The 14,496-nt window shown below is 40.7% G+C and overlaps 1 protein-coding gene across 7 annotated transcripts in view; it reads left to right on the forward strand.

Annotated features, from left to right (window-relative positions):
• Nucleotides 1–1,873: 1,873 nt before the first annotated feature.
• LOC142520088 (vacuolar sorting protein 18-like) overlaps nucleotides 1,874–14,496 on the forward strand; it is a 46,367-nt gene continuing 33,744 nt past the window's right edge. For 5 of the 7 annotated variants that reach the window (XR_012813900.1, XM_075623058.1, XM_075623059.1 and 2 more), the window contains exons 1-3: nucleotides 1,874–3,201; nucleotides 3,327–3,424; nucleotides 3,526–3,594. Coding sequence is in view for 4 of the 7 variants with exons in the window: in XM_075623058.1 (XP_075479173.1) it covers nucleotides 3,420–3,424; nucleotides 3,526–3,594 (74 nt within the window). In the remaining 3 variants the exon portion in view is untranslated. Of the gene's footprint in view, nucleotides 3,202–3,326; nucleotides 3,595–14,496 lie in introns of all 7 variants that reach the window. The other 2 variants (XR_012813899.1, XR_012813901.1) reach the window with 1 other exon arrangement.

Raw genomic sequence — 14,496 nt, forward strand, 5'->3', positions numbered from 1 at the left:
TATGAAAAAATTAAAAAAAAAACACTTCAAAGTTAATTATCATTAAAATTCATTTAAAATAAGTCAAATAAAACTTAAAAATATATATATAAAAAACTTAAATATATAATTTATATACATATATATATATATACACACTAATCCACAATTAACAACATATTAAACTACTTTAACGTTCTCAATGAAAATATCGTCGAGGAGATAGAGAGCCAAAGATAAAAAATATTATTCCGTCCCAATTATATAAACTTGTTTTTTTAACGTACATTTAAAAAAATTTATTAAAAATAAATTTACATATAAACTTATTATTTTGTCTCTATTTAATTCATTAAAAAAATTATTACATATGTTTCAAATTTTAATTAATAGGTGTATATTGGTAATATAATAACTAATTTCAAATAATATTGTTAAATTTTAATTGACTTATACAACCTGATATTTTCTGAAAATTATTATTAATAATTTTATTCGATGAATTGAGAAACATATGTTTTTCAATTTAAATAATTAAAATAACATTTAAATATTCATCTATCTTTCTATCACGAGGACAATTCTTTTACGTGGTTGTCACTTACCTAAAAGATATATAAGTAATTTTTAGATTTAATAAATGTATTTGTAATTTTATGATTAATGAATGTGATTATGAAACTGATAAAAGTAAGAGATATATGTAACATTTAGGCTACGTTTGGTTGGAAGGATAAGATAAACTAATGATTAGTAGGTAAATGATAAAGAAAATGATTGTGGTAGGATTGTAATATATGGTGTAAAATAATATTATGTTTGATAAGATTTTTAAGTTAGGATAATTTTGAATTTTTTGATGAAAAGACAAAATTGCCCTTTCCCTACGCGGCGGCGGCGACGGCGACAGTCGCGGCCGGCCGGAAACGGCTGACGGGGGCGGCGGCCGGAAACGGCCGGCCGGAAAAATCGGCCGGTGGTCGGCCGGCGGCGGTCATGGCGGCGGCGGTCGGTGGCGGGAAGTGGGTGAGTTTGAATATAAGAGAAAGGTAAAATTGGAAAAATAGGAGGTATTAAGAGTTGGATAAATAATCCTAGGGGATGTGGAGGTATTATTTTAACCTACCTAATATAACCTAATCATTCATAGGAGGGATTGACTTAGTTAAATAATCACGCGTACCAAACAGCTGACTAGGCAGGATAAAAAAATAATCCCGCCTAATCACGCGTACCAAACGCTCCCTTAAAGTACATTGGATTATTATAATTATTGTAAAGTTGATAGAGGAATTATGAAATTAATCACATAAAAAGTAATATTTTTCATGGATGACCCAAATAAGATATCTGTCTCACAAAATACGATCCGTGATATCGTTTCTCACAAGTTTTTGTCTTATTTCAATTTAGTTATATCAATCCAAACATAATCTAATTTAAATTTGGGTAAGTCTCTTGTTGGACGGTCTCACGAATCTTTATCTGTGAGACGGGTCAATCTACCGATATTCACAATAAAAAGTAATATTCTTAGCATAAAAACTAATAATTTTTCATGGATGACTTAAATAAGATAACCGTCTCACAAAATACGACCCGTGAGACCGTCTCACACAAGTTTTTGCCTTTAAATTTTTAACCTAATCTAAATTTAAAAAGCTACTTAAAAAATTATCCATATGAACTATTTTTCTAATTAGCTTGGATTGATATCGATAATTAAATTGAAATAAATATATATGCATACGAACTATTTTTCTAACTAGCTTATAAAAATAGATATTATGTAATTGTTAATTCAATTATGAATATTTTTATGTTAAAATAAATTAATCATATGTAGCTTTAAAAATATATTTATTTTACAGACAATATGAGTATATTCAGTAGAATAAAACCAGAATTTCCAACGGTAAAAAATTGAGAAATTTTCAAACGCTAAAACCACTTTCTTTTGCCGCTACATTGATGAAAACTTCATTTATTTGTATAATATATGTAAGAATTCTCCGTTTTCATCCTTTCCATAAATTGTAGTCAGTAGATAAACCCATTTTCTTGAGTAATCATTCAAGTAACGGGAATTTTAATAGATTATTGGATTTCTTAATCTTTTTCGGTGTTTCTGTGTTTTGGATGAAACTCTTTTGTTAAATTTCTGATTCTTTTCATTTTTCGGCGTTTTGATATCTTGATTCTTGTGCTTTTTTTTCGGTGTTCTTGGATTTCTTTAATCTTTTTCGATGTTTTTGTGTTTTGGATGAAACTCTTTTGTTAAATTTCTGATTCTTTTCATTTTTCGGCGTTCTGATATCTTGATTCTTGTGCTTTTTTCGGTGTTCTTGTATTTCTTAAATCTTTTTCGATGTTTTTGTGTTTTGGATGAAACTCTTTTGTTAAATTTCTGGTTGCATATTGAAATCTTGATTCTTGTGCTTTTTTTTCGGTTTTCTTGTGTTTTGGATGAAATCTTTTTGTTAAATTTCCGATCCTCGTATTTTTTTCGGTGTTTTTCATTTTTTGATTCTTGTAATTTTTAAGCTTGTTCATTTTCGATTCTTGTGTCCAAACTTGTAGATTGTTTGGATCCCACTCGCATGTGGTGATTGAAGGGATTTTAGTACCTTCGTTTCTTGATGATTTATTTATTTTTTTTTAATTTTTGTTGTATGTGTATTGATTGATCCATATTTATTGATTCTTCTTTGTTGGCAGAGATGAACTCGGCAACATAATTTTTTTTTGGGAAAATTAAACTTTATGTTCGAAGAATTTTGATTTAAAGAACGAATGCTTCTCTACTCGACACTCGTTCCAATTTTTTTCGTTGTTTTTGTGTATCGGAAGGAACCCTTCTGTTTCATGTTTTCATTGATCAGTTTTTATAGATCTATTCTCAATTACTGAATATTTTTGGCTTGAGGAAATCGCCGGCCAATATTTTGATGCAGAAGCAGACAAGAAGAAGGTTGTCTGCTGCAAATTGAGCGGAGCAACCGGTTATATCATATTGATGGTCTCTTATGACTAACAAATTGTCGACAGAAAATTTTTGTTGCTAGTCCGTCGACGGGATTTTTTTAGTAGCGAGGATGCTTGAAATTTGCCAAAGTTATTAAACAAGAAACTACTAGAACTCTCGACTCTTTGCACGATCAGGGCGAGCAAATCCACAGAACCCACGTGATGGCTGTAGATATGGACCATGATTTGAGTTGGGTATGATTACTACAACTTTGTTTAGCCAAAGAAAATCATCGATAGAAAACTTTATTTGCTACTAGTTCATTGATGGAATAGTGATGGAAACATCCCGTCACTGTTTTTTTTCCTTTTCTTTTCAGTGAAGTGCTTGAAAATTGTGGAAGATATAAGAAGAGAAGCGACTAGAACTTGAGACCCTGCATCATCAGGGTGATTGAGCATATCTGCTGAACATGATGTCCGTAGATATGGAGCATGATTTGAGACGACTATGATAACTACAGAAACCAGCAAATGACCATATTTGTATATTGATAATGTGCTTGATTTTTTTTTCAGGGGAACACGTTCTCCAGGCCTTGGAAGCCGAAGAAGACAGAAAAATTGCAGGGCCTTTACCTTGGAAAGGTTTTACATCTTCCCTCATTAATATTTGAAAGTTAAAGTATCTAAAATAAGTTAACATAATAATTGAGGTGCTGATCTTCAAGTCATTACCAGTTTTACATCAAACCAGTTTCATACTTTTGACTTTTGAGACCTCAAATAAACTATATGCAGTTCATTATTAATTTAATGTCAAGCTATAATAGTTAATTATATAATTTGTTTGTTTTAATATATATTTTATTGGCTGGAATTATTCCTTATACTCTCAAGGTGTGTTTTATATTTTTAAATAAATTTTGATTCTCATGAAAAATAGTTTTGACAGATGATAACCAAGTAGAAAGAGAAGAACCCAAAAACAAAGAGAAATATATGTTTAGCTTCCGCAACCAATGTATGTGGTTCTCATACACCTTGTCCAAACCCAAATAATGCCCTTCTAAAACTTGAGTTGTGCGTTTCATGCAAGCTTCTAGTAGCTTGCATCAATCTCTATATATCTTTTGACTTTATTTTTTACAATAAACCCACCAGGCAATATTCTTTCACATGATTTGGTTCGTTGGATGGGAGTTTATATGTTCATCTCAATTTATTTGGACATGATATTTTTCACTTGTCCATATTTATTCGTCCAGTGATATTAATTATTATCGTGGATTAAGTTCAAGTATAAATTTTTTAGTTCACTTACTCTATGAAGTTAATCTCTCTATGAATTATATATTCTTATGGCTTTATCTTCTGATGAAATCAAAAGAATCTTGGTTGATATCCCGAGAAATATCCTGTATCCTGGTCATCTCCAGTGTGGATTTAGCCAGGAAAAGTGGAGCAGCCACACCCCGTGTTCAGCGGAAGCTGAGTTCATCTTTAAGCCCGGGTAATACAAGTAAGAACAGTGCTCTGCCTCAGGGTTATTTACCCGAGCACTCCAATACAAGTGTCATGTCCAAACTCGCCAGTATGGAGAACCATGACTTGATCATCATTAGGAGAGATTTTAGCGCATGTAAGGTTTATGTGACTAGATCGGAGTAAGTATGGGTTGTCAGACTTAACAATGTAAATAAGCAGAAGCATAGGCAACTATCCCACCATGAGTAGCAACTGGCCACTGAAAACAAAATCATCATCGATTTCTATTCTATAAATACCAGGTTTGCTTGAAAATAACTCATTCAGATATGTACTATTGTGCTAAAAAACATTCACTTTCTCAATATAAAACATTTGACTGACTTGAGCGAAGGAGTGGCTACGTCTGAAAAACTTCTGACGTCCCACTAACGATCTCTATTATATTAAGTGTGCAGATATTTCAAAGCTAAGGAGACTCTTTTCTGACAAAAAAACAATCCGACTTGGTGAAATTGCCCATCCCTCTCAAACCCAATTCACCCGCTCACATCATTGGTGCCGTTTGTGGGAAATCAGATCTAAGACGAAGATATGGTTTCCACTCGAAAGTCAGCTCGGAGAGATAATTCCAGAATGGAGTCATCCGGCTCAGAAGTAGTACTCCAAGGAAATCCACACCAACAAACTTTCATGATTGACCCCGAGTAGTTGACTCTGTGTATAGTAGCAGTTGTCCAAAAGGCGATGATAGAAAAATTGCCACCCCAACAAACTTTCATGATCAACCCGAGCAGTTGACTCAGAGTATAGCAGCAGCTGTCCAAAAGTCGATGATAGAAAAATTGCCACCCAACAGCAGCCGGGCACCCCGTTTGGAATAATCCCGGGGATAATCCTCTCCTCATAACAAAACAAAGGAAGGGGGAAGGAACGCTCCCAGGGATGTTCCATAACCTTCACCATGGCTAAAGAGCAGGAATATTTAAGACAAAAGGCGAAGAAACTGGAAGGACAAGCCGGATCTTGTCCAACTAGTCAAGTTCAACCAAGGGGATGTCTTTTCTCTGCCCATATAATCAATGAGCCCTTACCAAATCACTTTCAATCAGCAAACATCAAGGAATATGAAAGGAATTTAGACCCTAAAGAGCATTTGGCCTGTTTTTGATATGGTTTCCATTCGAAAGTTAGCTCGGAGAGATAATTCCAGAAAGGGAGTCATCCGACTCAGAAGTACTCCAAGGAAATCCACCCCAACAAACTTTCGTGATCAACCCCGAGCAGTTGACTCAGTGTATAGTAGCAGTTGTCCAAAAGGCGATGATAGAAAAATTGCCACCCCAACAAACTTTCATGATCAACCCTGAGCAGTTGACTCAGTGTATAGCAGCAGCTGTCCAAAAGGCGATGATAGAAAAATTGCCACCCAGCAGCAGCCGAGCACCCTGTTTGGAAGAATCCCGGGGATAATCCTCTCCTCAGAACAAAACAAAGGCAGGGGGAAGGAACGCTCCCATGGATGTTCCATAACCTTCACCATGGCTGAAGAGCTGGAAGATTTAATACAAAAGGCGAAGAAACTGGAAGGACAAGCTGAATCCTGTCCAACTAGTCGAGCTCAACCAAGGGGATGTCTTTTCTCTACCCATATAATCAATGAGCCCTTACCAACTCACTTTCAAGCAGCAAACATCAAGGAATATGAAAGGAATTTAGACCCTGAAGAGCATTTGGCCTGTTTTGACATGGTTTCCATTCGAAAGTCAGCTTGGAGAGATAATTCCAGAAGAGAGATATCCGGCTCAGAAGTACTCCAAGGAAATCCACCCCAACATCAAGGAATATGAAAGGAATTTAGACCCTGAAGAGCATTTGGCCTGTTTTGACATGGTTTCCATTCGAAAGTCAGCTTGGAGAGATAATTCCAGAAGAGAGATATCCGGCTCAGAAGTACTCCAAGGAAATCCACCCCAACAAACTTTCATGATCAACCCCGAGCAGTTGACTCAGTGTATATTAGCAGTTGTCCAAAAGGCGATGATAGAAAAATTGCGACCCCAACAAACTTTCATGATCAACCCCGAGCAGTTGACTCAGTGTATAGCAGCAGCTGTCCAAAAGGCGATGATAGAAAAATTGCCACCCAGCAGCAGCCGGGCACCCCGTTTGGAAGAATCATGGGGATAATCCTCTCCTCAGAACAAAAAAAGGCAGGGGGAAGGAACGCTCCCAGAGATGTTCCATAACCTTCACCATGGCCGAAGAGCTGGAAGATTTAAGACAAAAGGCAAAGAAACTGGAAGGACAAGCCGGATCCTGTCCAACTAGTCGAGCTCGCAGCAAACATCAAGGAATATGAAAGGAATTTAGACCCTGAAGAGCATTTGGCTTGTATTGATATGGTTTCCATTCGAAAGTCAGCTCGGAGAGATAATTCCAGAAGGGAGTCCTCCGGCTCAGAAGTACTCCAAGGAAATCCACCCCAACGTTTCATGATCAACACCGAGCAGTTGACTCAGTGTATAGCAGCAGTTGTCCAAAAGACGATGATAGAAAAATTGCGACCCCAACAAACTTTCATGATCAACCCCGAGCAGTTGACTCAGTGTATAACAGTAGCTGTCCAATAGACGATGATATAAAAATTGCCACCCAGCAGCAGCCAGGCACCCCGTTTGGAAGAATCCTCTCCTCAGAACAAAACAAAAGAAGAGGGAAGGAACGCTCCCAGAGATGTTCCATAACCTTCACCATGGCTAAAGAGCTGGAAGATTTAAGACTAAAGGCGAAGAAACTGGAAGGACAAGCCGGATCCTGTCCAACTAGTCGAGCTCAACCAAGGGGATGTCTTTTCTCTACCCATATAATCAATGAGCCCTTACCAACTCACTTTCAAGCAGCAAACATCAAGGAATATGAAAGGAATTTAAACCCTGAAGAACATTTGGCCTGTTTTGATATGGTTTCCACTCGAAATTCAGCTCGGAGAGATAATTCCATAAGGGAGTCATCCGACTCAGAAGTTACTCCAAGGAAATCCAACCCAACAAACTTTCATGATCAACATCGAGCAGTTGACTCAATGTATAGTAGCAGTTGTCCGAAAGGCGATGATAGAAAAATTGCCACCCCAACAAACTTTCATGATCAACCCCGAGCAGTTGACTCAGTGTATAGCAGCAGCTGTCCAAAAGGCGATGATAGAAAAATTGCCACCCAGCAGCAGCCGGGCACCCCGTTTGGAAGAATCATGGGGATAATCCTCTCCTCAGAACAAAACAAAGGCAGGGGGAAGGAACGCTCCCAGCGATGTTCCATAACCTTCACCATGGCTAAAGAGCTGGAAGATTTAAGACTAAAGGCGAAGAAACTGGAAGGACAAGCCGGATCCTGTCCAACTATTTGAGCTCAACCAAGGGGATGTCTTTTCTCTACCCATATAATCAATGAGCCCTTACCAACTCACTTTCAAGCAGCAAACATCAAGGAATATGAAAGGAATTTAAACCCTGAAGAACATTTGGCCTGTTTTGATATGGTTTCCACTCGAAATTCAGCTCGGAGAGATAATTCCATAAGGGAGTCATCCGACTCAGAAGTTACTCCAAGGAAATCCAACCCAACAAACTTTCATGATCAACATCGAGCAGTTGACTCAATGTATAGTAGCAGTTGTCCGAAAGGCGATGATAGAAAAATTGCCACCCCAACAAACTTTCATGATCAACCCCGAGCAGTTGACTCAGTGTATAGCAGCAGCTGTCCAAAAGGCGATGATAGAAAAATTGCCACCCAGCAGCAGCCGGGCACCCCGTTTAAAAGAATCATGGGGATAATCCTCTCCTCAGAACAAAACAAAGGCAGGGGGAAGGAACGCTCCCAGAGATGTTCCATAACCTTCACCATGGCTAAAGAGCTGGAAGATTTAAGACTAAAGGCGAAGAAACTGGAAGGACAAGCCGGATCCTGTCCAACTATTTGAGCTCAACCAAGGGGATGTCTTTTCTCTACCCATATAATCAATGAGCCCTTACCAACTCACTTTCAAGCAGCAAACATCAAGGAATATGAAAGGAATTTAAACCCTGAAGAACATTTGGCCTGTTTTGATATGGTTTCCACTCGAAATTCAGCTCGGAGAGATAATTCCATAAGAGAGTCATCCGACTCAGAAGTTACTCCAAGGAAATCCAACCCAACAAACTTTCATGATCAACATCGAGCAGTTGACTCAATGTATAGTAGCAGTTGTCCGAAAGGCGATGATAGAAAAATTGCCACCCCAACAAACTTTCATGATCAACCCCGAGCAGTTGACTCAGTGTATAGCAGCAGCTGTCCAAAAGGCGATGATAGAAAAATTGCCACCCAGCAGCAGCCTAGCACCCCGTTTGGAAGAATCATGGGGATAATCCTCTCCTCAGAACAAAACAAAGGCAGGGGGAAGGAACGCTCCCAGAGATGTTCCATAACCTTCACCATGGCTAAAGAGCTGGAAGATTTAAGACTAAAGGCGAAGAAACTGGAATGACAAGCCGGATCCTGTCCAACTATTTGAGCTCAACCAAGGGGATGTCTTTTCTCTACCCATATAATCAATGAGCCCTTACCAACTCACTTTCAAGCAGCAAACATCAAGGAATATGAAAGGAATTTAAACCCTGAAGAACATTTGGCCTGTTTTGATATGGTTTCCACTCGAAATTCAGCTCGGAGAGATAATTCCGTAAGGGAGTCATCCGACTCAGAAGTTACTCCAAGGAAATCCAACCCAACAAACTTTCATGATCAACATCGAGCAGTTGACTCAATGTATAGTAGCAGTTGTCCGAAAGGCGATGATAGAAAAATTGCCACCCCAACAAACTTTCATGATCAACCCCGAGCAGTTCACTCAGTGTATAGCAGCAGCTGTCCAAAAGGCGATGATAGAAAAATTGCCACCCAGCAGCAGCCGGGCACCCCGTTTGGAAGAATCATGGGGATAATCCTCTCCTCAGAACAAAACAAAGGCAGGGGGAAGGAACGCTCCCAGAGATGTTCCATAACCTTCACCATGGCCGAAGAGCTGGAAGATTTAAGACAAAAGGCGAAGAAACTGGAAGGACAAGCCGGATCCTGTCCAACTAGTCGAGCTCGCAGCAAACATCAAGGAATATGAAAGGAATTTAGACCCTGAAGAGCATTTGGCTTGTTTTGATATGGTTTCCATTCGAAAGTCAGCTCGGAGAGATAATTCTAGAAGGGAGTCCTCCGGCTCAGAAGTACTCCAAGGAAATCCACCCCAACAAACTTTCATGATCAACACTGAGCAGTTGACTCAGTGTATAGCAGCAGTTGTCCAAAAGACGATGATAGAAAAATTGCGACCCCGACAAACTTTCATGATCAACCCCGAGCAGTTGACTCAGTGTATAGCAGCAGCAGTCCAATAGGCGATGATAAAAAAATTGCCACCCAGCAGTAGCCAGGCACCCCGTTTGGAAAAATCCCGGGGATAATCCTCTCCTCAGAACAAAACAAAAGAAGAGGGAAGGAACGCTCCCAGAGATGTTCTATAACCTTCACCATGGCTAAAGAGCTGGAAGATTTAAGACTAAAGGCGAAGAACATTTGGCCTGTTTTGATATGGTTTCCACTCGAAAGTCAGCTCGGAGAGATAATTCCAAAAGGGAGTCATCTGACTCAAAAGTACTCCAAGGAAATCCACCCCAACAAACTTTCGTGATCAACCTCGAGCAGTTGACTCAATGCATAGTAGCAGTTGTCCGAAAGGCGATGATAGAAAAATTGCCACCCCAACAAACTTTCATGATCAACCCCGAGCAGTTGACTCAGTGTATAGCAGCAGCTGTCCAAAAGGCGATGATAGAAAATTGCCACCCAGCAGCAGCCGGGCACCCCGTTTGGAAGAATCCCGGGGATAATCCTCTCCTCAGAACAAAACAAAGGAAGGGGGAAGGAACGCTCCCAGGGATGTTCCATAACCTTTACCATGGTAGAGCTGGAAGATTTAAGACAAAAGGCGAAGAAACTGGAAGGACAAGCGGGATCCTGTCCAACTAGTCGAGCTCAACAAAGGGGATGTCTTTTCTCTACCCATATAATCAAGGAGCACTCACCAACTCACTTTCAAGCAGCAAACATCAAGGAATATGAAAGGAATTTAGACCCTGAAGAGCATTTGGCCTGTTTTGAAATGGTTTCCATTCGAAAGTCAGCTCGGAGAGATAATTCCAGAAGGGAGTCATCCGGCTCAGAAGTACTCCAAGGAAATCCACCCCAACAAACTTTAATGATCAACCCCGAGCAGTTGACTCAGTGTATAGAGCAGCTGTCCAAAAGGCGATGATAGAAAAATTGCCACCCAGCAGCAGCCGGGCACCCCGTTTGGAAGAATCCGGGGGATAATCCTCTCCTCAAAACAAAACAAAGGAAGGTGGGAGGAACGTTCCCAGAGATGTTCCATAACCTTCACCATGGCTGAAGAGCTGAAAGATTTAAGACAAAAGGCGAAGAAACTGGAAGGACAAGCCGGATCCTGTTCAACTAGTCGAGCTTAACCAAGGGGATGTCTTTTCTCTGCTCATATAATCAATGAGCCCTTACCAACTCACTTTCAGTCAGCAAACATCAAGGAATATGAAAGGAATTTAGACCCTGAAGAACATTTGGCCTGTTTTGGTATGGTTTCCACTCGAAAGTCAGCTCAGAGAGATAATTCCAGAAGGGAGTCATCCGACTCAAAAGTATTCAAGGAAATCCACCCCAACAAACTTTCATGATCAACCCCGAGCAGTTGACACAGTGTATAGTGGCAGTTGTCCAAAAGGCGATGATAGAAAAATTGCCACCCCAACAAACTTTCCTGATCAACCCCGAGCAGTTGACTCAGTGTATATCAGCAGCTGTCCAAAAGGCGATGATAGAAAATTTGCCACCCAACAGCAGCCGAGCACCCCGTTTGGAAGAATCCCGGGATAATCCTCTCCTCAGAACAAAAACAAAGGAAGGGGGAAGGAACGCTCACAAAGATTTTCCATAACCTTCACCATGGCTGAAGAGCCGGAAGATTTAAGACAAAAGGCTAAGAAACTTGAAGGTCAAGCCGGATCCTGTCCAACTAGTCGAGCTCAACCAAGGGGATGTCTTTTCTCTGCGCATATAATAAATGAGCCCTTACCAACTAACTTTAAAGCAGAAACATCAAGGAATATGAAAGGAATTTAGACCCTGAAGAACTTCTGGCCTGTTTTATATGGTTTCCACTCGAAAGTCAGCTCGGAGAGATAATTCCATAAGTGAGTCATCCGATTCAGAAGTACTCCAAGGAAATCCAACCCAACAAACTTTCATGATCAACCCCGAGCAGTTGACTCAGTGTATAGCAGCAGCTGTACAAAAGGCGATGATAGAAAAATTGCCACCCAGCAGCAGCCAGGCACCCCGTTTGGAAGAATCCCGGGGATAATCCTCTCCTCAGAACAAAACAAAGAAAGGGGGAAGGAACGCTCCGAGGGATGTTCCATAACCTTCACCATGGCTGAAGCAGCCGGGCACCCCGTTTGGAAGAATCTCCGGGATAATCCTCTCCTCAGAACAAAACAAAGGAAGGGGGAGGAACGCTCCCAGCAATGTTCCATAACCTTCACCATGGCTGAAGAGCTGGAAGATTTAAGACAAAAGGCGAAGAAACTGGAAGGACAAGCCGGATCCTGTCCAACTAGTCGAGCTAAACCAAGGGGATGTCTTTTCTCTGCTCATATAATCAATAAGCCCTTACCAACTCACTTTCAGTCAGCAAACATCAAGGAATATGAAAGGAATTTAGACCTTGAAAACATTTGGCCTGTTTTGATATGGTTTCCACTCGAAAGTCGGCTCCGAGAGATAATTCCAGAAGGGAGTCATCCGGCTCAGAAGTACTCCAAGGAAATCCACCCCAACAAACTTTCATGATCAACCCCGAGCAGTTGACTCAGTGTATAGTAGCAGTTGTCCTAAAGGCGATGATAGAAAAATTGCCACCCCAACAAACTTTCATGATCAACCCCGAGCAGTTGACTCAGTGTATAGCAGCAGCTGTCCAAAAGGCGATGATAGAAAAATTGCCACCCAGCAGCAGTCGGGCACCCCGTTTGGAAGAATCCCGGGGATAATCCTCTCCTCAGAACAAAACAAAGGAAGGGGGAAGGAACGCTCCCAGGGATGTTCCATAACCTTCACCATGGCTGAAGAGCCGGAAGATTTAAGACAAAAGGCTAAGAAACTAAAAGGACAAGCCGGATCCTGTCCAACTAGTCGAGCTCAACCAAGGGGATGTCTTTTCTCTACGCATATAATCAATGATCCCTTACCAACTCACTTTCAAGCAGCAAACATCAATGAATATGAAAGGAATTTAAACCCTGAAGAACATTTGGCCTGTTTTGATATGGTTTCCACTCGAAATTCAGCTCGGAGAGATAATTCCATAAGGGAGTCATCCGACTCAGAAGTACTCCAAGGAAATCCAACCCAACAAACTTTCATGATCAACACCGAGCAGTTGACTTAGTGTATAATAGCAGTTGTCCAAAAGACGATGATAGAAAAACTGCCACCCCAACAAACATTCATGATCAACCCCGAGCAGTTGACTCAGTGTATAGCAGCAGCTGTCCAAAAGGCGATGATAGAAAAATTGCCACCCAGCAGCAGCCGGGCACCCCGTTTGGAAGAATCCCGGGAATTATCCTCTCCTCAGAACAAAACAAAGGAAGGGGGAAGGAACGCTCCCAGGGATGTTCCATAACCTTCACCATGGCTGAAGAGCTGGAAGATTTAAGACAAAAGGCGAAAAAATTGGAAGGACAAGACGGATCCTGTCCAACTAGTCGAGCTCAACCAAGGGGATGTCTTTTCTCTGCCCATATAATCAATGAGCCCTTACCAACTCACTTTCAATCAGCAAACATCAAGGAATACGAAAGGAATTTAGACCTTGAAGAACATTTGGCCTGTTTTGAGAACATGTCCATGTTACATTGTTATGGTGATGAGATCAAGTGTAAGACATTCTTAACCACATTGGTGGATTCGACCCAACAATGGTTTGATAAGCTAGAAGTACATCAATATGAAGGAACCTCAGAAGCAGAAGAGGAGGGTTGTTAAAAAAGAAAGAAACCACCAGTCAGAGAGAATAGAAGAATGGGTTTGAAGAGAGAATCCCATGGGGCGTTTCTCTTATTACGCTCTCTTAAAAAGATCAAAGGACCAAGCATTACACCTTTGTGAAGATAAGGCAACCAGCCCCCACTGCCCTCCCCAGGACACGAGGCCAGCCTTAAAGTTTTGTACATTCCATCATGAGTGTTATCACGACACCAGCGAGTGCAAGCAGTTGAGGAAAAATCACCCCCGGACAGATCCTATTGAAGTTAATCCGGCAGAAAAAAAACAAGAAGACTCCCCCGTGGGTCCTCAGAAATCCGGGGCCAACACCATCTGCCAGAGCCCCGTATTCTGAAATTGTACGAGGGAGTCACTCCAGATCCATCGCATCAGAAAGAGCTTGGGAAGGAAAGGCCCGAGGAAAATCCCATACCTTGGGAGTAATTAAAATTGATATCCGGAGGATCTACTAATGGTGATTCCAACTGATATCGGAAAGCTTGGAGCTGGCGAGAGGTCTTGAATGTGAATGGCCCGGGGAAGGAGGAGGAATCAACCATCAGTTTCGGGCCTCAAGATTTACAAGGAGTCAGTCTACATCGATATAAGGCGAATGTGTGTGGACTTGAGCAGCTCCGTCAATGTTATATTTCAAAGAGCACTGGACCAAATGGATTTAAAAAATTATCAACTCAAGCATGTGGAAACTGCTCTGTTTGGATTTGCATGTCATACAGTCCATCCCCGAGGGGAGATTGTGCTCCCCTTGACAATAGGATCCGGAGACTTGAAGAAATCAGTTATGACCATATTCACAGTGGTCAACGCATCCTCTTCGTACAATGTCATATTGGGAAGACCGACCATGAACGTTTTTAAGGCCATTGCCTCCACCTATCATCA

This window comes from Primulina tabacum, chromosome 12 (genome assembly GCF_025594145.1).
Source record: "Primulina tabacum isolate GXHZ01 chromosome 12, ASM2559414v2, whole genome shotgun sequence".
Classification (NCBI taxonomy): domain Eukaryota; kingdom Viridiplantae; phylum Streptophyta; class Magnoliopsida; order Lamiales; family Gesneriaceae; genus Primulina; species Primulina tabacum.